At 35.7% G+C, this 27,405-nt stretch overlaps 1 protein-coding gene across 1 annotated transcript in view; it reads right to left on the bottom strand.

The window, feature by feature from the left end:
• Positions 1 to 1,415: 1,415 nt before the first annotated feature.
• The window catches only part of KATNAL1 (katanin catalytic subunit A1 like 1), a 76,352-nt gene continuing 50,362 nt past the window's right edge, over positions 1,416 to 27,405 (bottom strand). The window contains exons 5-11 of the mRNA XM_021678267.1: positions 26,836 to 26,963; positions 26,353 to 26,458; positions 21,837 to 21,995; positions 20,988 to 21,114; positions 18,681 to 18,815; positions 3,580 to 3,706; positions 1,416 to 1,982 (exon numbers count right to left, since the gene is read on the bottom strand). Coding sequence (XP_021533942.1) covers positions 1,784 to 1,982; positions 3,580 to 3,706; positions 18,681 to 18,815; positions 20,988 to 21,114; positions 21,837 to 21,995; positions 26,353 to 26,458; positions 26,836 to 26,963 — 981 coding nt within the window. The 3' untranslated portion in view covers positions 1,416 to 1,783. The remainder of the gene's footprint in view (positions 1,983 to 3,579; positions 3,707 to 18,680; positions 18,816 to 20,987; positions 21,115 to 21,836; positions 21,996 to 26,352; positions 26,459 to 26,835; positions 26,964 to 27,405) is intronic.

Genomic DNA, 27,405 nt, shown 5'->3' with positions numbered 1-27,405 from the left:
CTTGAGTGTCCAAATACTACTTAACTGATAATTTTTAAAAATCACAATTACCATATTATTACCCATGAAGAATTTTAAAAAGAAGAAATATATGCCAACGCAAATAACACAAAACCTAGAAAAACAGTCTAACAAGTTTTAGCGATCAAAACACACGTTTTAATGGCTGCCCCTGGGACTTCAGGGAAAAAAAATATGTTACTGGATGGCAACAGTTTGCAAGATTATCTTAATGTGATCATTTATTTCTTTATTTAAAAAGTTAATGAATAAAAGAAAACTTACTTCAATGTTTTAAATGAATTCATTCAATTAAAATCATGATGTCTTATGATTTTCACTTTTATAAACTATTTCTCAGAGGAAAGAGGGGTAATTTATAGCATTATATAAAATCCTAAAGTCTAGAATCAGACTTAAGTTATCTGAAAATTATATAATTCTTAATAGGGAAAAAAATCTTTTAAAGCAAGATACTAAGAGTTTTTTTGTTAAGTGTCTAAAAAGTTCTATTATTTTTAGTTTTAAACCAGCTGGGTGCTCTCCAAAACTGAGAATTGAAGACAGCATCAAACACAAATTTTAAAAAGCATCACTATCCAAAGCAAAGGCTGTCCAACCCAAATGGGGTAAATGTAATTTAAAAAAATGAACACCAGGATATCCTACATGCCATCTACTTTTTCTGGCCTCTTTTTATTGTCTAACTCCTGCCGAACTCAATGTGTATGTCAGATTTCTATCCTAATCTTACTGTAGTGTACAAGTTCTCAACCTAGACAAGGAATAATTTTAAAATTTTAAAATGAACATCACTTATTATGTACAATGCTATTTTGTTAAACTAGCTGTCTGGAAAACTATAAAGATTTTGTTGTTTGTTTTGCATTAGCCACAGGAGAGTGGACTTCCTTAGAATATCAAAGTATTTATTTAGAATATGAAAGTCAAGTTCAGCAAAAATCAAACATTGTTAGAGCTGAGGAAAATAAAGGACTTATCCATTTGAATGTATTGAAAGAAAAGTGAAAACAAACCTAGAATTCAAGAATGAAGAAATGCTTCTTATGCAATCATAATATTCTTCCCATCCTTCCAACATAAGTACCAGCAAAAAATACTGAAGACCAGAGAAACAACCTGACAAAACGCTTCAAAGACCACAAGGCTTGAGGAGATCATAAAGCTGAATAAATGAATAAATAGCTAATAGAAGAAATGGTGGGGGAACAGAGGGTAAAAACTCAACTATATGACAGACTGTGACAGTAAGAGTTAAATTCTAAAGGTTTAACTAACAAATTCATTATTTAATTCAAAACTATCATTTTTAACAATAATGAATTTGACACAAACCCAGTTCTGATGTTAAAAGTCAACATACATGGGTCCCTCACGCTCAGAGCAAAGAATAGAAAAAAAACAAAAAGCAACAAATGCAAGTGAGAAAGAGAGGTCCTTCTAACCCTTTTGTAAACAAGCTTCTACAAGAGCATACTGATCGCTCTTCGGCCTCCCTGCACACCGCTTTGCACGTGCAATATTAACGCGTGAACACGTGGAAGTACCGGCACAAAGCCCGGTGATGGAGACTATCAGGCTCCCTATGTAAGCTTTCCTTCTTTCCCAACTACATTTATATTCTTTGTGGTTTTAGGTTTTTTGCCTTTAAGGGAAACATCTCTCCAATGAAAAGTTCTAAACCTGTTTTTAAAAAAAACTGCAGGGAATTTCTTCACATTTTATAAGTAAAAATACCAGAAATGAAAGAGCTGACAGAAATTCAAGCAGATCCAAATTCAACCATCCATTTTTCATACTTCTCCAAGTCTGCAGCAGAGACAGACTTAGCAATTTTCTTAAGAGCCAATTCAAAGTCTCCTTTGGTAACAGGCATCTGAAGTTCCTCTTTAGAAAGTGCACGGATCTCCTCTGGACCTAAGCCATTGATTCGCCGTCTCATTGCCATTAAAGAGGCGTCCCTAAAAACATACAAAATCAGTGAATCCATACTGATGCAAATGTTTTAAACACTGTCAACTGTAACAAAGTTAAGAGAAAACATTCAAACGATCATTTTATGTGTTTGTACGATGCTGCTCAAAAGTTCCCATTTTAGAGATATCCTGACGGTTTGGAAAAGGTTAAAACAGGATGCAAATGACTTAAACATAAAATGTACTATAAATGAATCCTAAAAGTCAAGGCTGGGCTCAGATAGTACTGAACTTTCTTTTCCCCACTTGCTCTTCAAAGGCAGCCAAGAAAGTTGGGAAACAGAAGTAGAGTTTTGAAATACTGAATTGCACACTTGAAAATGAACACATGGCTAATGTTAAGATAATTCAAATCTTAACCAGTTTGTCTACGACCTAATTAGAGGAGGTAAAGCCAGGAAACTCCTTCTCTGGAACATGAATGTATCTACATAGAGTGGATGTGGAATCCCCCACACGGAGCATTGGTGGGCAACTAAAGGGATAAAACCTGGCTTCTCCAGATCCTATTTTCAGTTCCATTCTGATCAGCTGTAAATAATTATGAAGGTTGGGAAGAACTGGACAATTAATGCTCACAAAAAAGCTATTAGGAAGCCAACCCAACCAAAACCTCAAATTTTTATATATTTTACACAGTGATATTAGAAACTATTGGGAGCTTCTCGTCTGCCACTAAACTTACATGCACGTAAGAAAAATACTAGTACAAAAAGTGAGAAACAACAGATACTCCAGTTTTAAAGAAAGGCTACTGCTATCAATTTAAGTATAGTTAAGAAGGTAAGAAAGAAAATCCTTATTGAGTGATGTGAATTGTCTACAAAATATGATGTCACTAAATTGAAAAGGAAATACATATTTTACACATATGAAATATGTATTTCCCAGCTTAAACTGATGCAACTTTGCTTGCTCATCTGCATGTGGTAAAATAATGCCAACCAAAACTAATATTTTATGTTGATGCAACTAGGCTCCAATTCAGGGCTAAACTGACCTTGGCTTGTCAAAGTCATTATTGCCGAATTAAGTACAATTTCTTTAAAATCAAAGGATAGATCAGAGAAAGACAACTATCACTTGGTTTCACTCATATGTTGAATAAGGATCATAGGGGAAGGGAGGGAAAACTGAATGGGAAGAAATCAGAGGGGGAGACAAACCATGAGAGACTCTTAACTCTAGGAAACAAACTGAGGGTTACTAGAGGGGAGGTGGGTGGGAGGATGGGATAACTGGTGATGGGCATTAAGGAGGGCACGTGATGTGATCAGCACTGGATACCAACTGATGAATTACTGAACTCTATATCTGAAACTAAGGATGTACTGTATGTTGGCTAATTGAATTTAAATTTTTAAAAAATCAAAGGAATAGAAAAGGTGACCATATTGTTATAAAATTATTCATCTAACAATGACCCATGAGGTTATATAGAAAAGAAATAAGACAAATAAGAAATCAAGGAAATGGGTCGCTGTTTTCACATCAGGGCTAATAATGATACTAACTTTACGACCAATCCTCCTGCCAAATCTATACCTAATATCTAAGGTCACGGATCATTAAAAAAAAATACCTGCAAACATTAGTTATATCAGCACCAGAATAGCCCTCAATCTTCTCTGCTATATCTTCCAATTGAATGTCAGGATCCAGTTCAACCTCACGAAGATTTATCTTCAGCAGATCAGTTCTTCCTTTCGCTGTAGAAGATTTTTTGTTACTGTTGGATGTTTTACTTTACAAATCATTTTGATAAGAAATCACATATTAACATTCAGGAAAAGAAAGAGGAGTCAGTAACTTGAGTCCACCTAGTATTACCAACTCATTGTATGACTCAGAATTCATGAATATCCTAAGTGCCTTGGCTGCAGTAACTAAAAATTGAAAAAAAACTCAGAGTTTTCCTTATAGATTGCGAAGCTACTTGCTGTGAAAACAAAGGGTCTGTGATCCTTTATGAAAAATAAAATCATTAATATTGAAGTACCAAACATGCTTTTAGTAAAAAACAACATTTAGCCTAGCTTTATAAAACTAGATTGCATGGGGTGTAACTCCTGTGAATCATTTTGCTCACCTTTTAGTGTGATATAGAAAAAGATTTCCTAGGATACAGGAAATCAGTCCTTAGCACAGAACACGTATTAATGTGTTTTTTTACTTGGGAGAGCCAGCCCACAGACATTTGCTGTTCCAATATGACTGAAATGTGTATTGTACTATGTAAGCTCAAATGAATTACAGAATTGTATAAAATAACCAATCATGCTTACTGTTTTACTATCAGTTTTAATGGCAAATTTCTATTTAATACAGCATACTAGGATAATGCAAACGTAGGTTGCATCTGGCTTTCTACTATTTCCTGATATGTAAAATGAAATGTAATCTTCCCCAACTTTTATTTTGAAAAATTTTAAATCTACAGGTTAAAAAAAAAAAAAATCAGTGAACACCCATTTATCTTCCATCTAGACCCATCAACTGTCAATATTTTGCCATTATCACTCGCATCTCCTCTCTCCTCCCTCCTCTTTTTTGAATTGAGAGCTAACTGCAGGCATTGCAACACTTCACCTTAAATTCTTCAGCATGTACCTCCTAAGAACAAAGGTATCCATACAATTATCACATTACCAGCAAATTTAACATTGTTATATTAGAATCATCCAATACACAATCCAGATTAAAATGTCCCCATTTTCCCCAGGCCCTTATGACTTTCTTAAAATACACACTGCATTTAGTTATCATATCTCTTTAGTCTTCTTTAATCTAAAGCAGTTCCCCAAAGTTTGTTTTATCTTTCCTGACATTGACAATTCCCCCAATGATCATATAAAGTCAAAGTATTCCAGTAAAGATCCCAATAGGTCTGTTTGTGGATCTGAACAGGCAGATATTAAAATGTTTATGGAAATGGAAAGAATCAAGGACAACCAAGACACACTAGAAAAACAAAAGTGAGGTGGAAGGAACTGCTCTATTAGAATTTAAGACTTATTACAAAGCAACAGTATTCAAATCAGTATAATACTCTTGCAGAGATAAACAAATAGATCAGTGATACAGAACAGGGAGTGTAGAAGCAGATCAAAGCATATAGTATGAACACCTGATTTAAGACATATGTGGTTCAAGCAGTGGGAGAAAATGCCAGAACAACTACTATCTACAGGGTAAAAAAAAAAGAAATTGCATCCTGCCTCATACCATACATAAAAATCGGTGCCAGATATATTACTACTCTAAATGTAAGATGGAAAATTACAAGCATTTTAGAAGATAAAACAGGAAACATATTAATGACTTCAGAGTGAATATCCTCAAGATATATATAGATATGTAGATACATATATTCAAGAAGTTGCCCACAAAAGAAAAGACTGAGAAACTGACCACATTAAAATTAGGAACTCTAATTCACCAAGACTCTGTAAATAGAGTGAAAACACAAAAGTTAGAGTTTGAGAAGATATTTACAACATATATAAGTAACAAAGTACTTATATCCAGAATATATAAAGAACTCCTACAAATATAAAGGTCAGACCACCTAATAGAAAAATGGGCAAAAGACTTGAATAGATATTTGTTATGTATCTTTTCCTTTAGTAGTCATTTGATTTTGTTATAATCAAATAACATAGTAACATGGCTACTAAAGGAAAAGATAGTCAAATTATTTAATAAAGAAGGAAATAAAAATTAAACCACAATGAGATAGCACTGCACACCAAGAGACTGGTATAAATTTAAAAAGTCTAAGGTTTTGGAAAAATGTGAAGTAACGGGAACTCTCTTATCTTGCTGGTAGGAGTATAACGTGTAACAACCACTTTGGAACAACCACTTGGGAAGACAGATTGGATTTATTTATTGTTCCAGCTATGCAACATGACCAGCAATTCACTGCAAGGATGGAATGCTCCATCTCGACCTAAAGAAACTTAGGCATTTTCACCATTATGCAAGTATAAAAATATTCATAGCAGTACTATTCATAATTGCCTAAAATTGGAAACAATCAAAATGTCCACCAAATAATATGATGGATAACTGTTGTATAATGACATAATGGATGTTACAGGCTGAATTATGTCTACCCCAACCCCCGAAGTTTTATGTTGAAGCTCTAACTTCAATACTTCAGAATGTGACTGTATTTGAAGATAGGGCCTTTAAAAAGGCGATTAAAGTAAAATGAAGTCATCTGGGTGGGCCCTAATCCAGTCTGATTGGTATCTTTACAAGAAGAGGAGATTAGGACACACATGGTGGAAGACTACATAAAGACACTGGAAGAAAATGGCTATCTAATGGCTACCTATAAGCCAAGGAAAGAGGCCCCAGAATGAAACAACACCTTGCTCGATCTTGGACTTCTAGACTGAGAAAATAAATTTCTGTTGTTTAAGCCACCCAGTCCGTGCTACTCTGTAATGGCAGCCCTAGCTGACTAATACAATGGAATGCTATATAGCAACAAAAATGCACAGCATCTAGATACCATAATGTGGATGAATCTTAAAAATGTACTTGAACAAAAGAAGCAAAATACAAATAAACATAATTAGTATGATTCAATTTAAGTTTTAAAAAAAGATAAAACTTTGTTTAGGGATACATTATTAGGTGAGAAAATTTTAAGATAAAAATAAATTATTTCCATAAAAGGAATAACAGTGATTACCACCAGGGGGAGGTATGCTAGGGAAAGAATATACCGGGAGCTTCTGAGGTCTGATAATGCTTCATTTCTTGTCCTAGAAAGTAGTTACATGGTTGTTTGCCAATTATTGGATGGACTGAACTAAATTTTAATACAATTTAGTTCTATAATGAGTTATATTTCTCAATCACACACAAAAAGTAAGACAAAGCAAAGCAGTGCAAAGAGCAGCCACAGTGAAAGAGAAGTAAGCAGGCATTATCCGGGATTGCCAGAAAAAAAGAACGAGTACTAAGTCAGAAATCTTTACCTCCAGAATTCCTTATTCTTGAGAGCTCCTTATCCTTGATCATCCCCAGCCAATAGGCCCACCTTACAGTTCACTGTGGTATAGAGGCAAAGAAGTCCTGCACTCAGATGGTCAGCAAGAGGGGAGTGGGAAAAAAGAGGGAAGGGCAGGAAGCCCCTAGGTTTGCTGCTACAGAAAGTGGTTGTGCTCCTGATGCCTCAGTAAGAACTCCGACTTTAACCTAAGTGTGATTTCATAGTGCTCCACGCATAGCAGGTGAATGTTAGCGGACAAATATCACTTTGCTCTCTTAGTCCTAAAGTTAGAGTATCACTATATTTGTAAATCAAAATGTTTTACTGCAGGCTGCCCTAAGAACTCAAAACACCAAGTTCAATATAATGTATTATCCCACAGAAACAAAGTTTTAGTCAGTCACCTTAAATGAACTTTGGGGCATAAGCCTGCTCAAAGGGAAGGCCTGCGTAGTAGGAAGCATCTTTTTCCCTAGTAACTATAATTTGGGGAAAATAACTTTTAATTCTGGTTGTATCAGTGATTTGTTAGAAGATTCCAAGTAGGATTTATCAATTGTATAAAACTGAATGATACTGTAGAAGGATTTAACCAGAAATTATTATGTTAATAATAAAGAACTGCGAATGCCACATAACCAAGTCAGTACACATTCTAAATTTAAATAAACATCGTTAAAAGGATCATACACTTCTTATACTAACAATTCTTCTTAAGCAAACTTGGCAGTCCAGCGCAGAAGACAGCAAGTATGTGCTCTGGGGCCAGACTGTCTGGGCTCACAGCCCTGCTCTGCCTCACTGGGTGGGATACTTAACCCCTCAGTGCCTCAGTTTCCTCACATGTCAAATAAAGATAAGAACAGAATCTAGGGCGCCTGGGTGGCTCAGTTGGTTAAGCGACTGCCTTCGGCTCAGGTCATGATCCCGGAGTCCCTGGATCGAGTCCCGCATCGGGCTCCCTGCTCGGCGGGGAGTCTGCTTCTCCCTCTGACCCTCCCCCCTCTCATGTGCTCTCTCTCTCATTCTCTCTCTCTCAAATAAATAAATAAAAAATCTTTAAAAAAAAAAAAAAAAAAAGAACAGAATCTACTGCAGAAGACTGTTGTGAGGGTTAAATAAGGTAATACATGTAAAGCCTGGCCCACAGTCAGCACTCAAAAAATGTTCATTGTTTCCCCCGCACCACCACCACCATTGGCTAGTCAACAAACAAGATTAGAGAGAGACATAGAAAACCCAGATCCCTTCTGTTAAGGACCATCTGTGACACAGATAACCCAGAGAAGTAAATTCTACACAAGGGAGATAGGCCAGGCCAAAAAAACCTTCATAGAATTAGCATGCTTTAATGTCAACTTTGAAAAAAATCAAAAAACTTTTCTTAAAAGTTTTATTTATTTAAGTAATCTCTACACCCAACGTGGGGCTCAAACTCACAACCCCAAGATCAAGAGTCATATCCTCTTCTGACTGAGCCAGGCAGGCACCCCACTGGATTTTTTGTTCTTGAAATTTCTTCTTTTTAAGTAAGCTCCATGCCCATCATGGGGCTCAAACTCACAACCCCACGATCAAGAGTCACATGCTATACAAACTGAGCCAGCCAGGGGCCCCAATAAAATTTAAATAGAGGCAAAGAGAGAGAATCTGGGAAATGGGAGTACCATAAATAATGACATAGAAGTAAGAAGAAACATGAGCATACCAGAGTTGTGGGAGGGGGGGAAAGGTAAGTAGGAAAGTACAAAGGAGGACTGAGAAATGGAAGTAGACACAATTAAGACAGATAAGGTATGAACCAAAAAGCACTCTGACCCTGATGTGATAGGAAGTTAGACTCAGAGTCTAAGAGACTCTATGACATTTCAGTGATTTAGGGAGGTTATTCTAAAAGCAAAATACAGTTAAATGAAAGGGGCTGAAAAAGGAGTTGATTAAGCTGACCAGGCGCTTGCTGCTATAATTTAGATGCACAAAGGAAGAAGAGACTTAGTGTAAGGCCGAGCTGTAGCTCTGCCTGTTGTTTTGCCTTTTGTGAACTATGGCAGATTGTATTCACCAGGATGGCCGCAACAGTCTCATCCCACACATGCTCCTACAATGTGGTCTTGCCACTCTCCCACCCGGAGGTAGTCTAACTTGAAAATGAATGGGGCTGTAAATGCTTCAACCCAGGGTACAGCAGAAGTGACACTATATGACCTCTAAGCCTAGGTTATAAAAAGCGATGCCCCTACTACCTTTTTCCAGTGGAACATCTGGAGCCCTGAGTTACCTATGTATGAAATCTGACTATCTTAAAACCCACTACGCTTGAAGCAGCCCAGGCCACAGGGAATGGCCACAGGGTAAAAAGGAAGTGCTCCAGAAAGACAAGCTCCAGCTGAGGCCTCGGGGGTGCCTTTAGTTTTATCTACTCTCATTTTTATACATCTTTCCTTTTCCAACTAAAAATTTATTTTTGTGGGTTGCTTTTTTCATAAAATTTTAGTCCTTCAACTATTTTTTACTTTCATATAATCTTTCTTTCCATTAATTTTACCCTAGATTTATAAATCTTTCTTTCAGGTCTCTCGTCTTTCCACATGTTATTGTTTTGTCTATCCCAGACCCTTCTATCCTACCAGATGCTCCAGCTACAAGAGCTACCTGTCTATTCATCTTCAAGCAACCGCACCTTTGTTTTTCTCTATGAAAATTAGTGAAAACGTAATTTCCTCCATGAAGTCTCCCCAAAGCACTTTGACCAGAATTTATTATTCCTCATTCTCCACTCCAAGGTACCATGGACCAGAAGGGAGGTGGGGGTGGGGGTGGGGATTAAATAGGTGACAGGGATTAAGGAGTGCACTTGTCGTGATGAGCACCAGGTGTTGTATGTAAGTGTTGAATCACTATGTTATACACCTGCAACTAATATTACACTGTACTGGAATTTACACTGGACTGGAATAAACTAACTGGAATTTTAAATAAAAAACTTGAAAAGAAAAAGTACGATGGAAAACACTTATATCATGTTACACTGTTTTCCCTACAGTTAGGTTAAGTGTATGGCTACCTTCCAACTAACTGCATCGTGAGTTCTCTAAGGACAAGGCTTATGCATTGTTTTTATTCCCACAGTACCTAATAAATGTCTAACAGCAAAGAGCTAGATAAACACCTCCTGAACTAATAGAGAAAGAGTGGAGTTCTAATTATGATTACCTGTTTGGATACACTTTAGGAGAAAGCAATTTCTCAAGTTCTACGGTCACAAGGTACACACCTTCAGACTAATAATGAGCAAAGAGAAGCACCCAAAAATGATTACCTATAATGGACATAACGTTTTCATAAGGGAAAAGAAGTTTAGAAGAAAGCCTTTCAGTCAGCCAAATCTATTTTCTTCTCCACTCTTTCAAAGAAAGCTAAATTCCTACCTTTGTACCACAAAGCATGTCTTTCCCCCAATAGCTAAGCTCTCCTCAGCAGTTTATAAAATTGCTATCATCAACTATTTTTCCAGTTACATTTTTTCCTCCCTATTATGGTGAACTAAAGTTCAAAGTACCAAAGTTTAAATGATGTCAGTTCAAGTAGTAAAACTTCTATTTTCCCCCATTAGTATTAATTTCTTATTTATAATCATTGTACACAGTAGTAAAATTAAAACCCATTTCATAAAAATACACTAGATAGCACACAGATATTTGGCTTAGAAAACAAGGAGGAGAAAAAAGGGAAAAAAGAGAAAGGAAAGAAACATTAAATCAGAAGTGATAACAAACCACTCAAATTTCAAACCTTCATGTGGCTAATATGAGAGCAAGCCAGGAACTGAGGAGCTGCTTCTGGGAGGTGGAATATTCCAGGGTAGCTTACAGCTTCTAAACTGAATCACTTTCATTACTGCTTTAAGTAAGTTTATTATTATTTTAAGTTCAACAAGTAATTTAAGCACTGTTTTAAGAAAAAGAACATTTTTCAAGTAACGAGATTGTTAGTATTAATGGAAAGACAATATAAGTCAGAAACTATGAGCTAGAAATCTACCAATTAATTACATAATAGAGTCTTGAGATCTAGTCAAGAAAGTGAGTAAGGAATATGTTATAAAAAATTAAGTTTCAGGCGCCTGGGTGGCTCAGTCAGTTGAGCATCTGCCTTCAGCTCAGCAGGGAGCGTGTTCCCTCTCCTTCTCCCTCTGCCACTCTCCCTGCTTGTGCTCTGTCAAATAAATAAATAAAATCTAAAAAAAAAAAAAGTCACAGGTGAGGAAATAAATAAATAAAATCTTAAAAAAAAAAAAAAGTCAGAGGTGAGGCTTCCACTTCTGGCCATCATGAAAAAACTGGTACCAGACTTGTCTTTCTATGGTAAACAAATATAAAACAAGAGATAAGAGGCAACTGTTTTCATGCATTAGCCAACAGACAGCAAATAACTGTAGTTTTTTCTTAAGTTCTGCCAAGAATATGAGTGCCTGCCAGAACAAAATTCAATGCCCTTCAAAGGAAAACATAATCCAGACACCCTATAATGTAGAGCATATAATAGAAATTACTGGACATGTGAAGAAAAGGAAAATTTGACCCACAATTAAGAAAATTAAAAAGTAGCCAATTCTAGAAACTGATGTTCCAGATGTAAGAATCGGCTGACAAAAACTATAAAGTAGTATATCAATTATCTATTTCTGAATAAAAAATTATACTAAAGTTTATTGGCTTAAAATAACAATTTATTATCTTCACAGTTACTGTGCATCAGGAATTTGGGAGAAACTTAGCTAAAAAGCTCTCACTTTTTCTTTTAGTCTTTTTTTTTTTTTGTCTACGATAGCTAATTTTGTGAACTTGGCTAGATATTTGGTCAAACATTATTCTAGATGTTTCTATGAGGATGTTTTTGTATGAGATTAATATTTAAATTGGTGGACTCAGTAAAGCAGACAGCTCTCCATAATGTGGAAGGCCTCATCCAATCAGCTGGAGGCCGAAGCAGAACAAAAGCCAAACCTGCCCAGAGCAAGAGGGAATTCTGCCCAAAGAGGGCCCTCAGACTTGCACTGTGACATCAACTCCTCCCTGGGTCTCCAGCCTGCCAGCCTACCCTGCAGATTTTAGACTTCCCAGTCTCTGTAATTCCATGAGTTAATTCATTAAAATAAATTTGTCCCTATATACGTGTTCTATTGGTTCTGTTTCTCTGGAGAACCCTGACTAATGCAGGGTCTGTCATGAAATCTTAGTCAATGTACAGGCCAGGCCTATAGTCATCCAAAGGCCAACTCACATAACAGGTAAGCTAGTTCTGGCTGTTGGTGGGAGACTTTAGTTTCTTCCCATGCGGGCTTCTCCCTAGGCTATTTGTCCTCGTGGTATGGCAGCTGGCTTCCCCAAAAGCATATAATCTGAGAGAGGGAGAGCTAGGCAGAAACTATCCTTTTTATGATTTAGCCTCAGAAGTCACTTATAGCATCATTCTCCCATATTCTATTCCTTAGAAACAAATCACTAAGACCAGTACATTGTCAGGGGGAGGGGAACTAAGCTCCACCTTTTGAAGGGAAAAATCTCAAAGAATTACAGGAAAAGGGATAGACTAAATGGATTAAGATCTGGGGAATCCCAGCAAAGCAATGGAAACTATAATAACCAAATGGAAATGCTAGATTTGAAAAATACATTTGAAATGAAAAATTCACTGGATGAGATTAAAAGATTAGCAATGGCAGAAGAAAGTGTCAATGAACATGAAGATAAATGAACAGAAATTATCCAACCTGAAGAATTAAAAAAAAAGACTGAAAAAAAATGTAATGGAGTCCCAGTGACCTGTGCAACAATATCAAAGCCCAACATACATGCAGGATAAATAAAAGGAAAACTCCACAGAGTACATCATAGTAAAATTGCTGAAAGCAAAAAGATAAACAGAATATCTTAACAACCGTTAAGAGGGGAGCCTGGGTGGCTCAGTCAGTTAAGCATCCAACTCTTGATTTCAGTTTAGGTCATGATCTCATCAGGGTCATGAGATCTGAGTTCCACAATAATAATAAATGTCTAACAACAAAGAGCTAGATAAACACCTACTGAACTAATAGAGAAAGAGTGGAGTTCTAATTATGATTACCTGTTTGGATACACTTCAGGAGAAAGCAATTTCTCAAGTTCTACGGTCACAAGGTACACACCTTCAGACTAATAATGAGCAAAGAGAAGCACCCAAAAATGATTACCTATAATGGACATAACGTTTTCATAAGGGAAAAGAAGTTTAGAAGAAAGCCTTCCAGTCAGCCAAATCTATTTTCTTCTCCACTCTTTCAAAGAAAGCTAAATTCCTACCTTTGTACCACAAAGCATGTCTTTCCCCCAATAGCTGTTTATGATTCTCTCTCTCCTTCTCCCTCTGCCCCTCCCTGCCTAAAAAAAAAACCATAGAGGACAACCACTCAAGAAAATTCCAACCTGCTTTCTATAAACATATACTATCACATGACCCAGTTATTTCACTCCTAGGTATTTATCCAAGAGAATTGAAAACATATGTTCACACAAAGAATTGAACATGAATGTTGACAGCAGCTTTATTTACAACAGTTCCAAAACAGAAACCACCTAAATATCCATCAATAAGAGAATGGATAAATAATCTGTAATATGGCCATATAATGAAATCTTACCCACCAGTAAAAAAATAGTAACATTAATAAATCTCAAAATAATTATGCCGAATGAAAGAAGACAGTCCCAAAACAATTCATACTGTATGATCCTACTTGTGAAATTCAAAATAATCTATGGCGGCAAAGATCAGATCAATGGTTGCCTGAGGTAGAAGGTGTTGGGGAGAGAGGAGAATGGGCTGCAAAGGGACACAAGAAATCATCTCAGAATGAAAGATATGTTCTACATCCTGACTGTGGTATGGTTTCAGGGCTGTATACAATTGTCAAAATCATCAAATTTTAAGTGGATAAAGTTTATTATAGATAAATCATTATTCAATAAAGTTGGTTTAAAAAAACAATAGCCAGAAGAGAAAATATACATTACATACAATGGTGTGAATGACAGCGGACCTCACATCAGAAACCAGTGGAGGCCAGAAGATGACAAAATGACTATCTTTATAAGTAATGAAAGAAAAAACAAAACAAAAACTTTTTCCAACCCAGAATTATTTATCAATTAAAAATATCCTTCAGAAATAAGGGTGAACGAAAGACATGTCTGGTAACAAAAACTGAACTGGATCTGGCAGACCTTAACTAGAAGAAATATTAAAGGAAGTTTTCTAGAAAATGGGAGATGGGGACGCCTGGGTGGCTCAGTCGTTAGGTGTCTGCCTTCGGCTCAGGTCATGATCTCAGGGTCCTGGGATCGAGTCCCGCATCGGGCTCCTTGCTCAGTGAGGAGCCTGCTTCTCCCTCTCCCTCTGCTGCTCCCCCTGCTTGTGCTCTCTCTCTCTCTCTCTGATAAATAAATAAATAAATAAATAAATAAATAAATAAATAAATAAATAAATAAATAAATAAATAAATAAAAAGAAAATGGGAGATGAACCCAGATGGAAATGTGGACCTTAAAATAGAAATGCAGAGCAGTGGGGGTGTTAAATATGTAGGCAAAAAGAAAACACTATTTTTTGTGCTCCTCTTAATTGAAGTTTAAACTAACAATTTAAATTTCATTATATTGTGGGATCTATAATGAATGTAGGTATAAAATACATGACAAAATAGCACAAAGGCTGGGGGCGGGGGAGGCAAACAGTTCTTGTATTTTACATGAAATGGTACAATATTAGCTCAAAGTCAACTGTGAAAAGTTACAGGTGCATATTGTAATCCCTAGATTAACTGCTAAAAAAAAACAGGTATAGGTAAAAATCCAATAAAGGAATGAAAGTGGATACTAAAAAATAGTCAATTATCAAAAGAAATTAGGAAAAGAGGTACAGAGAAACAAAAGGGAAAATTGCAAGATGGCATACTTAAACACAGCCATATCAATGATTACATTATATTTAAATGGACTAAATACTCCAATTAAAAACCAGAAATAAAGTGGCTAAATAGCCAGACCCAACTATACGTTGTCTACAAGAACTGCATTGCAAATATAAGGACAGGGTGAAAACTAAAGGAAGAAAGCAGATATATCACACAAACAATAAGCAAAAGAAAGATCATGAGGCTGTATTATTATCAAAGTACACATCAAGTCAAAGGGTCTAAGTAGAGACATTTCATAATGGTAGAAGAACAAAGAAGATACACCAATTATAACTGTTTATGTACCTAATGATAAAACTTCAAAATGCATAAAGCAAAAATTGATGGAATTAAAGCAAACAATAAACAAATTCACAATAATATCTGAAGAGTTTAACAACCCACTCTAAGTAATTGGTAGAAAAACCAGAGTAAAAAAATCAGTAAGGATCTATAATACTTGAACAATATTATCACACTAACTTGATATGACCAACAATTATAGAATATTATCATCAACAAGTACAGAATAAACATTCACCAAGAAAGAATATGCTGAACCATAAATTCAATAAAATTTAAAAATTGACATTCTACAGAGTAGTCCCTGACTACAGTGGAATTAAGTTAGAAATAAAAAAAGGAAAATTAGAAATGAATAGCAAAGAAAATATGCTATAGCAAAATTGGTGGGATAAAGCCAAAGCAGTGCATAAAGAGAAATTTACAGCTTTAAATATTTATATTTAAAAAAAGAAGGTTTAAAACCAATTGTATAAGTTTCTTACTTCAGAAAAAGATAATTAAACTCAAAGTATAATGGAGAAATAATAAAAATAAGAGGAAAAAAGTCACTGAAATAGGCAACAGAAAAATTACAAAGCAAAAAATTAGGTTTTTGAAAAGATTAATAATATTGATAAATTTCTAGCAAGATGATCAAGAATAATGGAGATAAAACACAAATGACCAATTTTAGGAATGAAAACTGAGCCATTACTGTAGATTCTACAGACAAGAAGAAAATAAGGTGTGTAGATTTGTATTATGTTAACTTAAGCAAAGCTGTAATTTCATTTCCCAGGATTTACATTGCATAGCTCTGGTTCAGTGTGGACCACATGAGTCATTATGGGTGAAATCTGAAAGAAAGTTGGTTCAGGGCGTGAAGTGCATTTGCAGTTCAAGCATACTGTCACTTATCTTCTGATTCACCCTACTAGTATGGAGCAGCTCCTGCCAGATTTCCTCCTTCAGCTTTTTTGACTCCTTAGCCAGGTATATATTTAGTACTGTTATAATAGGACACCCCAATCATCAAAGTTGGAAGTCTCAGAAGCAATGAGAGCCCAACATGGGTTCCAGTCTATCCTCATGAGGTTCCAGTTCATCCACACAGGTTATACTTTGTCCTTGTTTCCACCACTTCATCTTCTCTTCCCGACTGCCCTCACTATTGACTTCAGGCTCCAGAACCAGACATGAAATCAACAGCCTCACATAAACCCTTTAGTCAGCTTGTATGTTTGTATTAGGTCAAATCCCAATTTGACAATTTAGAAGAAATGGACAAATTCTTTGAAAGACAAGCTACCAAAGCTTACTCAAGAAAAAAATAGAGGGGCACCTGGCTGGTGCAGTTGGTTAAGTATCCGACTCTTGGTTTTGGCTCAGGTCCTGATCTCAGGGTCGTGAAATTGAGCCGCACATCAGGCTCTGCACTCAGCAGGGAGTCTCCTTGGAGTCTCTCTCTCCCTCTGCCCTTCCCAGCCCCTGCTCTCTCTCTCTAAAATAAATAAATAAATCTTTTTTTAAAAAAAAAAGAAAAAATAGATAACCTAACTAGATAGCCCTATACTTATTTTTAAATCAATGGAACAGAACAGAGAACTGAGAACTAGAACCCACACATACGTAGCAAAACAATTTTCAACAAAGGTGTCAAAATAACTCAATGGAAAAAGAAAACTCCTTTTAACAAGTAGTGCTAAAACAACTCGACATATATATTAAAAAAAAGTGAAATTCAATCTCTGACACTATATACAAAAATTACTTCAAGATGGATCATAGATTTAACTAAAGTTTCTAAAAGAAAAATAGGAGAAAACCTTTGCTCTTCGGGGTAAGCAAAGATCTCCTATGACCAAAAAAGTGCTATCCGTAAGAGAAAAACTTGACAAGAGAACATCATCAAAATTAAAACTTCTTATCAATAGACACCAAAAAGAAAATTGAAAGGCAAACCAAACTGGAGGAAAATATTCACAATGCATATCTGATGAAGAACTACATAGCATTAATAAAACAACAATAAACTAATTAAAAACTGAGCAAAGGACTTGAAAAGACACTGCACAAAAGATATACCAATGACCAAGAGGTACACAAAAAAGGCACTCCACATAATTAGTCATTAGAGAGATACAATTTAGTAGGATGACTAAGATTAAAATACTGACCATACCAAATGTTGATAAGGATATGAAAATACTGGACTTTTCATTCCTTGATGGTATAAGTGTAAAATGGTACAACCACTTAGGAAAACAGTTTGAGTATTATAAAGTTAAATATATACATATCTACCCTAGGACCCACCTATTTTATTCTTAGCTATATTACTGAAAAGAATCAAAAACATTCATCCATAAAAAGATCTGTACAAGAATATTTATAGCTTCATTCATAATAGCCCCAAACTAGAAATAACTCCAATGTCTATCAAAAAAGGAATAAATTGTGGTATAATCATTTCAAGAATAAAATACCAATACATGTAACCACATGGATGAATCTCAAAACATATGCTGAGTGACAGTAACAGACACACAAGAGTACACATGTTATGATTCCATTTATATGAAGTTTAATAATAGGTAAAACTAACCTATGGTGATAAAAATCAGAAAAGGTTAATACCTATTTAGGGTTTGAATTAATTGGTAGAGGGCACATAGAAACTTCATGGGGTGACAGAAATATCCTACATCTTGAGTAGGGTATTGATTAAACAGGAATATTCATTTGACAAAACTCACCAATTACACACTTAAAGATTTATACATTTCATTCCATGTAAATTTTATCTCAGTATAAAAAGAAAAAAATTCACTTCTGAAAATTTCAAGTCATCAATAGGATGAAGTTATATTTTTCAAAGCAGCATATTTTTAAGAAAATCCCAAGAAAACTTTATTTTAATCACTTAAGATTTAATGAGGACTTTAAATTTAAAAGTAAAGCTTTCGATATCCTATCAAATTTATTAACATGAATACTGCTCTCAAGGCACCTGGGTGGCTCAGTCATTAAGCATCTGCCTTCGGCTGAGGTCATGATCCCAGGGTCATGGGATCAAGCCCCACATCGGGCTCCCTTCATCAGGAAGTTTGCTTCTCTCTCTCTCCCCTACTTGTGTTCCCTCTCTCGCCATGTCTCTCTCTGTCAAATAAATAAATAAAATCTTAAAAAAAAAAAAATACTGCTCTGAATATAAGAACTGCTCTGAAATGTAAGGAACTTCAACAGAGTACTACTGTGGCCTTTCTTTCCATCTATTACAAATTGGTTTTGTGATGTTATAAACTTTAAGCGGAATGCCAAACGACTAAAGACTTAAATAGAAAAACGTAACAGGAAGAAAAAAAAAGAAAAATATAGTAAAAGGAAGGCATCATACCTGTTGGGAGAGGTATATATATCCTTTTTTCTAATCTCCTTCTCAAAGCTTCATCAATGTCCCATGGGAAATTAGTAGCAGCCAATACCATAACCATCTTGGAAGGATCATCATTCTCTAAAGCTCCTCCAACTCCTATACACAATTAGGGGAAAAGAAGGCATTTTCCTTAAAGTCCTTTATTCTCTCATTCAACTAACGTTTCTAAGCATCAGCGAGAGGTTTTGTCATAGGCTCAATGACGGAAATAATGCAGTCCTTCTGACCTCTATATGGTGGCAGAACCAGACACACCAACAGGTAACTATAAAACAAGGAGGCAGTAGAATTCATATAATCTATTACAGGATTCTAATCCAGTAAGAAAAACCATTTTTTTTTGTAAGAAAATGAGTGTATACTTGCTCTGAAAAGAAAAGGCATGGGAGATTACGCTGTTTTACTCCTTTTTTAAATCATGAAGTCCCTCAAAAAATTTTTATTTTAGTTGTTAGTCTAATTTATTTTCTCAAGAAGGAAGAACAGAAGAAGGTTCACATTTGCTAATGTACTAGCAAGCAATCATAATATGGCAGGATATACTGCAATAATTTTATCCTTCAAACTTCTAAGTGACTTGGAAAAAACAAAAAATCTGAGAATGAACCTAATAATCATCACTACTGAAAATATCATTTCTTTTTATACCAAACCAAACATATATACCTTGAGTCTACTTTTTCAGAATTAAAGTTTTAGAATAAAAAGTTTCAGGTTACACAATAGAAACTTTGGAAAATGTGCAGTAAAAACAAACAAACACAAACAAACAAACAAAACAAAACTCACAAACTTTATTACTAAGAGTTTCTAGTTGTGGCCTGGCATAACAAAGTAGTGAATTTAAAGCAACCCAGTTCAATATGGTATTTTCTTAATAAATTATTACCAAACTCCTGTTTCAATCATTATCACAAAGAATCAAGCTATGCAACTAATAATCCCCAACAGTAGTCACAAACACCCCTTGATGAAATTCAGCTGACTAAATTTATATTCAGTGGTATTTTTAAAACATCTAATGTATTTCTCCTCTAGATCCCTCCCCCAAAATATACTTTAGCAGGAATTAAAATGATAAACTCAGGGAGGGCAGGGACTCATATACTACACTGCTTTATGGATCCTTATGGCGCCTGGCACTACATAACACACACTGTAAGGATTCAGTAAGTATCCACGGTTGCTGTAGAACCATAGCTGTTTTGAAACAACACATTCTGGGTATTTTTTTTAACACATTTTACATTTGCCACACAACTACCAGAATAATAAACCTCTGAAGGCAGCTCTGGCCCATCACTCTCTTCCTTCATTGCCATTTCTTTGAGTAACTTCTACCAAAGCTTCAAAGCCCAACTTGGCTGTTCCCTTCCATGACTCCCTCAGTCTGGGTGGTACCTCTCCTACTGCGTCTTCACCACACCCAGGGTTTAGTTCTACCACACAATTTAAAATGTATTGTTAAGTTGCCTGCTTCCCAACTAGATCAGTGGTTCTACTTTTTGGTTTCATGATATGTTGTCCATACTCTTAAAAATTACTGAGCTCCAAAGAGCTTTTGTGTGTGTGGAATACATCTATCAATATTTACCATTAGAAATTAAAACTGAGAATTTTTTTAAATATTAATTCATTTTAAAGTAACAATAATTCTAGTATTTGTTAATATAAATAACATTTTATGAAAAACAACTGATTTTCAAAACCAAAAGAAATTTAGTAAGAAGAGTGGCGTTTTCCTACATTTTTGTAAATCTCTTTAATGTGTGACTCAACAGAGAACAGCTGGGTTCTCTTATCTGCTGCTGCTTTCCATCTATGATGACATCCCAAATGTCTTGCAGCCTCTGAAACACTCCACTGTATTCTTGTGAGAGAATGAGAGCGAAAAAGGGCAAATAATGTCTTGATATTATCATGAAAATGGTTTAGCCTTCGCAGACCTTTTAAGAGGGCCTTAAAGATCCCTGGGGCCCTGGACCACATCTATGGAAGCTCTGCAGTCCTAGTAAAGTCCTTACCAGCCATGACATTCCTTTTCTTTGTAACCTCAGAACCTGAAATGGCATGTGATTCATAACACGTATGCGGTAAATGCTATCTGAGTGCATGAACAAACTGAACAAGTGGGTGGATGAACAAATGATTACAAATAAATTCAGGCTGCCTTCGAGTCCATTCACTGAGAATTTCCACAATATGAATCTACCCAAAATTCAAAAAGGAAATACAACAGTTTGGGGACAGTAATTAAATATCAATTACCATCCATCTGAATGAGTAGTTCAGACTTGACTCTGCGACTTGCCTCATGTTCATCAGAGGTTCCTCTTCGACTACAGATAGAATCTATCTCATCGATGAAGATGGTGGTGGGCGCATAAAATCTAGCCTTTGTAAAAAACATTTTAAAGAAACCATTCAATGAGCTCATAAAACAATCTGAATTTTTTAATGCCATTTCCTCCTCCTAAAACAATGGTTAAAAAAAGAGCAGAAATTTCTCACTGCTTTATTGCCACCATTTGGCTACTGACAGAGATTAAATCATTTACATCAGAAAATGGAAATTTCTAAAAATAAAAGATGGTTGGTGAAGGTGGGTTACAGATACATGGGGATTCATAGCACTATTATTTCTACTTTTTTGTTTGGAAATTTCCATAATATAAATCTTTTTAAAGATAAATCATCCATCTCTATCTTCCAATATATATTCTTAAATAGCTACTGCAAGTCCCTTATGAAAAAAGAACAAACTTTAATGATAGATTGATTTCTAATTTTTAAAACATATACTAAAATATACTCTGCTCAACCAGCTCATTAGAAATCCAGAAATATCACACCACACACATTTCCAAAGTGTCTTCCACCCTCACTGGATAGGATGCCAAAGGGCCTTCCCTTACCTCAGAGAGGAAGAAACACTGAAGACACATCAACTACTCCACAAAACCCACCACCCCATACCTTACTCATGTGTCAGGATGAACTGTTCAACTACAACTCCATTTGCCCTTTTAAAAACAGATCCCTAAGTGAATGGATGTAAAAGGGGTATCATCTGCCTACACAAACAGTACTTTGAAATCTGCATATATCATCACTTACCATTTCAAACAACAGACGGACTAACTTCTCAGATTCACCTCTATATTTAGATGTCAGTGTAGAAGAGGAAACGTTGAAGAATGTTGTGCCACATTCAGTGGCAACAGCTTTAGCTAGCATAGTCTTACCAGTGCCTGGGGGTCCAACCATCAGTACACCCTGAAATTTCAAAAGCTGTATTAAATGTTTTATCAGATTAAAATGCATTCTTATAAAATATCATCAGCTATTGATGTACATAAAAATTTTCCCATCAAAAGATAAGCTCAACTGTCACAGCAAAATCACGGTGTATTTGACATAGTATCATTTCACAGATTTAAAAAAATGACTGATTTCACAAAACATCTCAAATCAGAGGTACTTAGAGATGGGCTAACAAAAGGCCCAGACAATAAGAAATTTTCTAATATGTTGAGAAAGAACCTACCCAATTTTCTTAAACCTGGAAGAAGATAAATATGTACAGTTTTGAGCATGGCTTAAGAGTGACTGCTCTGCTTAAACATAATGAAAGTCAGACATTTTCTACCACATCTCATAGAACTATATATCCCTTACCCTCCTAAGGGACAAAACCTGTCTTCCACAACACATAATACACAGTTTTTAATCAAAAGTAGAAATCCACTTATTAGTTACTAAGGTAACTAAAAATCCAGTGGCAATTCAAGCGTAATCAATTTAGCTAGCATTTTATCAGCTTAATGTGCTACACAATTAATAGTTTATATAAAATAGTGTTACTGATGAAAGAGCCACTAAATATAGACTAAAAACTAAATTTTAGTTACTTCTCACTTTGAAAACAAAAAAACTCTTCTGTAAAAATAAGTCAATAAGGAGTAAAAGTTATTCAAGAAACACCAATCCTCTAGTGTTGAAGACTGCTGGATATTCAAATACTCAGTATTTTCTTCTTCCAGTGGGAGTTCAAATACAAAGTTAATACTACATTTTGTGTGTGTGTGTGTGTATTAGTTGGTGATCTTTAAAAGAATTCTGTCCCATTTATTAATTTAACTAATAAGCTTCTGGGGATTTAAACTTTGAAAACTATGCACACATAAAGTTTCACAAATTCAGAAACTGTCTAAACCCTTTTCTAGTGTGAAAATTAATGAAAGGAAAACTCCTTTAAAATAGAGCTGCGGGGCCAGAAGGGGGAGCTCTCATGCCCTACAACTCTTAGTCAATTGCAGACCCAACTGGAAGAGACCAGCCTTGCAAGTCTATTCTACATTAGCTACTTCACCACCCCAGCAGGAGGAAGAAAGGTTTTTCTCCTGCCCTGGCAACAATGAGAGAGTGTCAAAACCCAGCCAATGAAAAACCACTATACTGGAACCTCACACTTTATTCCAACAGACTTTTTCTTTATTACAGCCCTCCCAATTTCCCCTTTTCTCTATAAAGAAGTGTTCTTCTCCTTTGTTCCTGAGACTTGCCTATGGTTCTGCCATAGCTTGCATGTCCCAAATTGCAATTCTCTGCTATTCCCAAATAAACCCATTTTTTGCTGATAAAATAACTGACAGCTTTATTTTTAAGGTTAACACTAGCTATAGAATTCTGACACCCAGAAAGATGATTTGAAACACTACTTTTATAAATTTTTTTTTGCTTTCCAAGGAGCTTATAACTGTGAATGAGATGGATATTTTGAAAACTGTAAAAACAACTAATGGTATAAGCACAGCTATAGCAAAATTCATTCTTTCTCTAATGTCCCCTTTGAAGGCCCGCTCAGTTCCTGTAATGTCTTTCATGTGGCCACCTCTAATATGAGTTAATTTCCAACACTGGCATCTGTACATAGATAAAATCACACAGTATTTATAAATTTCAGCTCCTCGTGACATTACTCTTTCAATTATCTCCTCTATTTCCTCTCTCCTTCTGTACTGGCTCCTTCCCTCAGTATATAAACATACTTAAATCTGTCCTGTTTAAAAAAAAATCCTTCGCTTGACCCTACATATCCTCTAGATACTATCCACTTCCTCCCTCTCAGCCAACCTTCTTAAAGAAACGGTTCATACTTACTATTTTTTATGAGCTACAATCTCACTTCTGTCTCCACTAATTCACTAAAATGACCTAATTTACTAATCCAATGCTCACTTTTCAACTTATATCTTCTTTCCTTCTCCCTGACCTCTGATGGTGCTGATACCTGATGTTCATTCCCTTCTTCCTGAAATGCTTTTGCCCTAGGTTCTAAGACACTGTTCTCCCCTGCTGCTCCTCCTATTCATGACTCTCTTCAGTGCCTTCCAGGTTTCCTCCTCCCCTGCCCTCTACATTCTCAAAGCAATTCCAAGCTTCTTGCTCTTTTTCCTTTATAGACCTCCTTGAACAATCTCATCCACACCTATATTATTACAATTTTAATTTAAATTCAAACTCTATCCTAAGCTCCAGACCTCTATTTCCAATTACTTGCTGAGTATTTACCTAAACATATTTTGTTTCTATTTAAACCTGCTCATCTTCTCAATTTCCAGGATCAGTTTACAGTGTGCACCCTGTTTAATAAAGAATTTGGCTGGTCTTTTTCCCCACTTCCTAGGAAGTAGACTATAAATCCTTGGAATTACCAAAGTAACAGGAGTGTTTTTGTTGTTCATTTGAACCGTGAAATTTTATGCTGAGGTGACTCATGGTGGGCCCCTATATAGTTTATGCTAATGAGATGATTCAAGATGGTGGCCTGCCTTGCCAGAAAAACCAACCATGGGATTAGAGGGCTGGACCTTGAGTCATATGATACCAACTAGACCTAGAGAAAGAAAGGAGACTGGAGACTGAGACACATGGGCAGTGATTCAATCAATCATGACTATGTAATGAAACCCCAATAAAAACCCTGGACACTGAAGCTTGAGTGAGCTTCCCTGTTGGCAATACTCTATGTATTGCCACACATCCATGCGCTAGGAGGGCAAAGCATCCTGATTCTACGGGCAGAAAACAACAGACGCTTCACTTTCAGCATCCTTACAGATCTTGCCCTGTGCATTTTTTCCTTTGGCTGGCTCTGATTTGCCTCCTTTTGCTAGGGTAAAACTGTAATTTTAAGTACAGTATTTTCTTAAGTTCTGTGAGTCATTCTAGAAAATTACCAAACCTAAGGGGGGGGTAGTAAGAACCCCCAAATTTACAGCCAGCTGACCAGTAGTTAGGGTGACCTGGGGATGCCCAAGTTTGCATTTGGCATCTGAAATGAGGACAGTCCCATGGAAAAGTGCCTTCAACCTGTAAGGTTTGGTCCAATTTAGGGTTGCTGGTGTCAGGAGTAATTGCACACTCCTTCAAGCCTGGAATTTGGGAGTCATACAACTTGTCCCTCACCCTATAAACACTCAGTCATAATATTATCATTTACATTTTAAACATCTCTCACAAATCCACCCATTTCTCACTAGTCAAATAACAAATGTCTTTTTTCAGGTTCTCATTGTTCAGCTCGACTATTACAACAGCCTCCTTCATCAGATTCCTCACCTATATCCACCTATGCCCATCTCCAGTCCATCCTTCACACTGCTGACCAAGGTGATCTTTCTACATGTGCAAACCACCTTCCCGATAAAGACTTACAGGGCTCATCATGATAGAGGTAGGTTATACCTACCAAGCTCACTGTCTTAAAACTCCTTTAAATACCTATTTTAAGACTTTTTTTCTCTCTTTTAAATACCGTTTTAAAAGTTAAAATAAAGATGGTAATGTTACCAAAATTAGGTAAATCTATACCAGTCTATAAAAGTTTTTAAAGTTGTAGAAGACAATCAAAATGCCATGAATATTCCAAGCTATTTGTGTAAATATAAAATCTCTCCTCCTCTTTACTTTTAGATGTGTCAAAAGAGGAAGATACTGAGAAGGGAAACAGCCTTCCTAGCTAATTCAGAAGGGCAAAGTAAAATCATGGTTTTATTTCACTCTACCAATCAGATTAAAGGAAACCTTTGCCTATGACTAAGACCAAAAAAAATTTCCAGGCAGCCACTATTAGAAGGGCTTTTTAATATGCTAAAATAAAAACAATGGATTTAGGAACTAGTCTTAAGCAGGCTTTTTACTCTAAAGTGGAAGGCATGTCTGAGAATAATATCAAGCCTAAATGAAGTGATCAAAGCAATTAATTAGTGAGAAATATGCCAACTTTTAGAAAGGTTTATTTGATCAAATTCTATAAGACTATCTACTATTTAATTTCCTTCTTAACTTATTTACAGAAACAGACATCTAGAAAATTCTTAAAGCTAATCTCTAACCCGGCAAACCTGAGGGGAGTGACTTAACTAAAGACTGTAGTTTCAACACTCTGTTCCTCTTGAGAGACAACACATCTCAACTACAAATTCAAATCCAGGTATTTAGGATGTACAAAAACCTCCTCCAATCTTTACTAACTTGGTTAACAAACACATTTAAAAAACCACAATGCTGTCATTCATGATCACGCAAGCATCATTTTTATACCTATTTTATTTTAATAAATGCTCACCTTCCATGGCCTTCTAATCCCTTTGAAAAAGTCAGGCATCCACATTGGAAGGACAACAGCTTCCCTTAGCAACTTCTTAGCTTCTTCCAGATCTGCTATGTCATCCCTTTGCAAGAGCAGCAAAGTTTCATGTTTATTCACAGATACCAGATACGGTCAATACTAATTTTTTAAATTTTTTATTTATGAAATTATATTAAGAACACTATTTTAATTAATACTGCATAAAATGATCAGTGAAAACATACTGCAGTTATTAATTAGGATATGTTATTCACTTAACAACCTTTGTCATTTATGTCAACATCAAGTTAACATGTAAAATGTCTTGGTTAGATTTTGAAAGAAGAACTGTCCTGTCAATTTTATACATGCATTTATTATGATGAAATCATAGTCATAGATAATAAGAAAAGATTCACACAAGGCCAACCAATAACTTGTTTTCTCTGCTGCTTTAATTCAAGAACTTAAAAGACTTACCAATGAATGCTAGGATTCCTGGACACAATGTCTCTCTCAAGCGCTTCCACCAGATCCTTATCATACCCAGCACCATCAAATTTAGGAATTTCACCATCACTTGCCCCATCTTGCATATTCTTCCTTCCCTGTAGACAGGTATAAAAAAGTACTGGTCAATAACAAGATAACTTTAACATCATTGAGCTTTCAAAATATTATAATGTAATCATTTTAAGTAATTTTTCATTATTTTAAGATAGAGTTTTCTGATTACCCAAATGCCATCCTCCCCTGTTTATTTCATCAGAAACAGATGAATTGGCCAACTTTATTACACACTTCTTCACATTTACATCCTTGGGGGTACAGTTTCAAGTAAGATTAAAATGATCCTTGCTAGATACTTCTGAATTTGTGGATACAGGGAATTCCCACCACCACCAAAGAATATACAGAATATTAATGCAGAGGAAGAACAACATTAATTTACTGAGAACCTACTACATGACAATAAATCTCACGTATATTATCTCATTTAATACTCACAATAAGGTAGGTATTGTTTTACAAATAAGGAACTGGGACTCA

Source organism: Neomonachus schauinslandi, chromosome 3 (assembly GCF_002201575.2).
Source record: "Neomonachus schauinslandi chromosome 3, ASM220157v2, whole genome shotgun sequence".
Taxonomy (NCBI): domain Eukaryota; kingdom Metazoa; phylum Chordata; class Mammalia; order Carnivora; family Phocidae; genus Neomonachus; species Neomonachus schauinslandi.
Note: the sequence above shows the minus strand (reverse complement) of the source record. Positions and strands in the feature narration are given on the sequence as shown.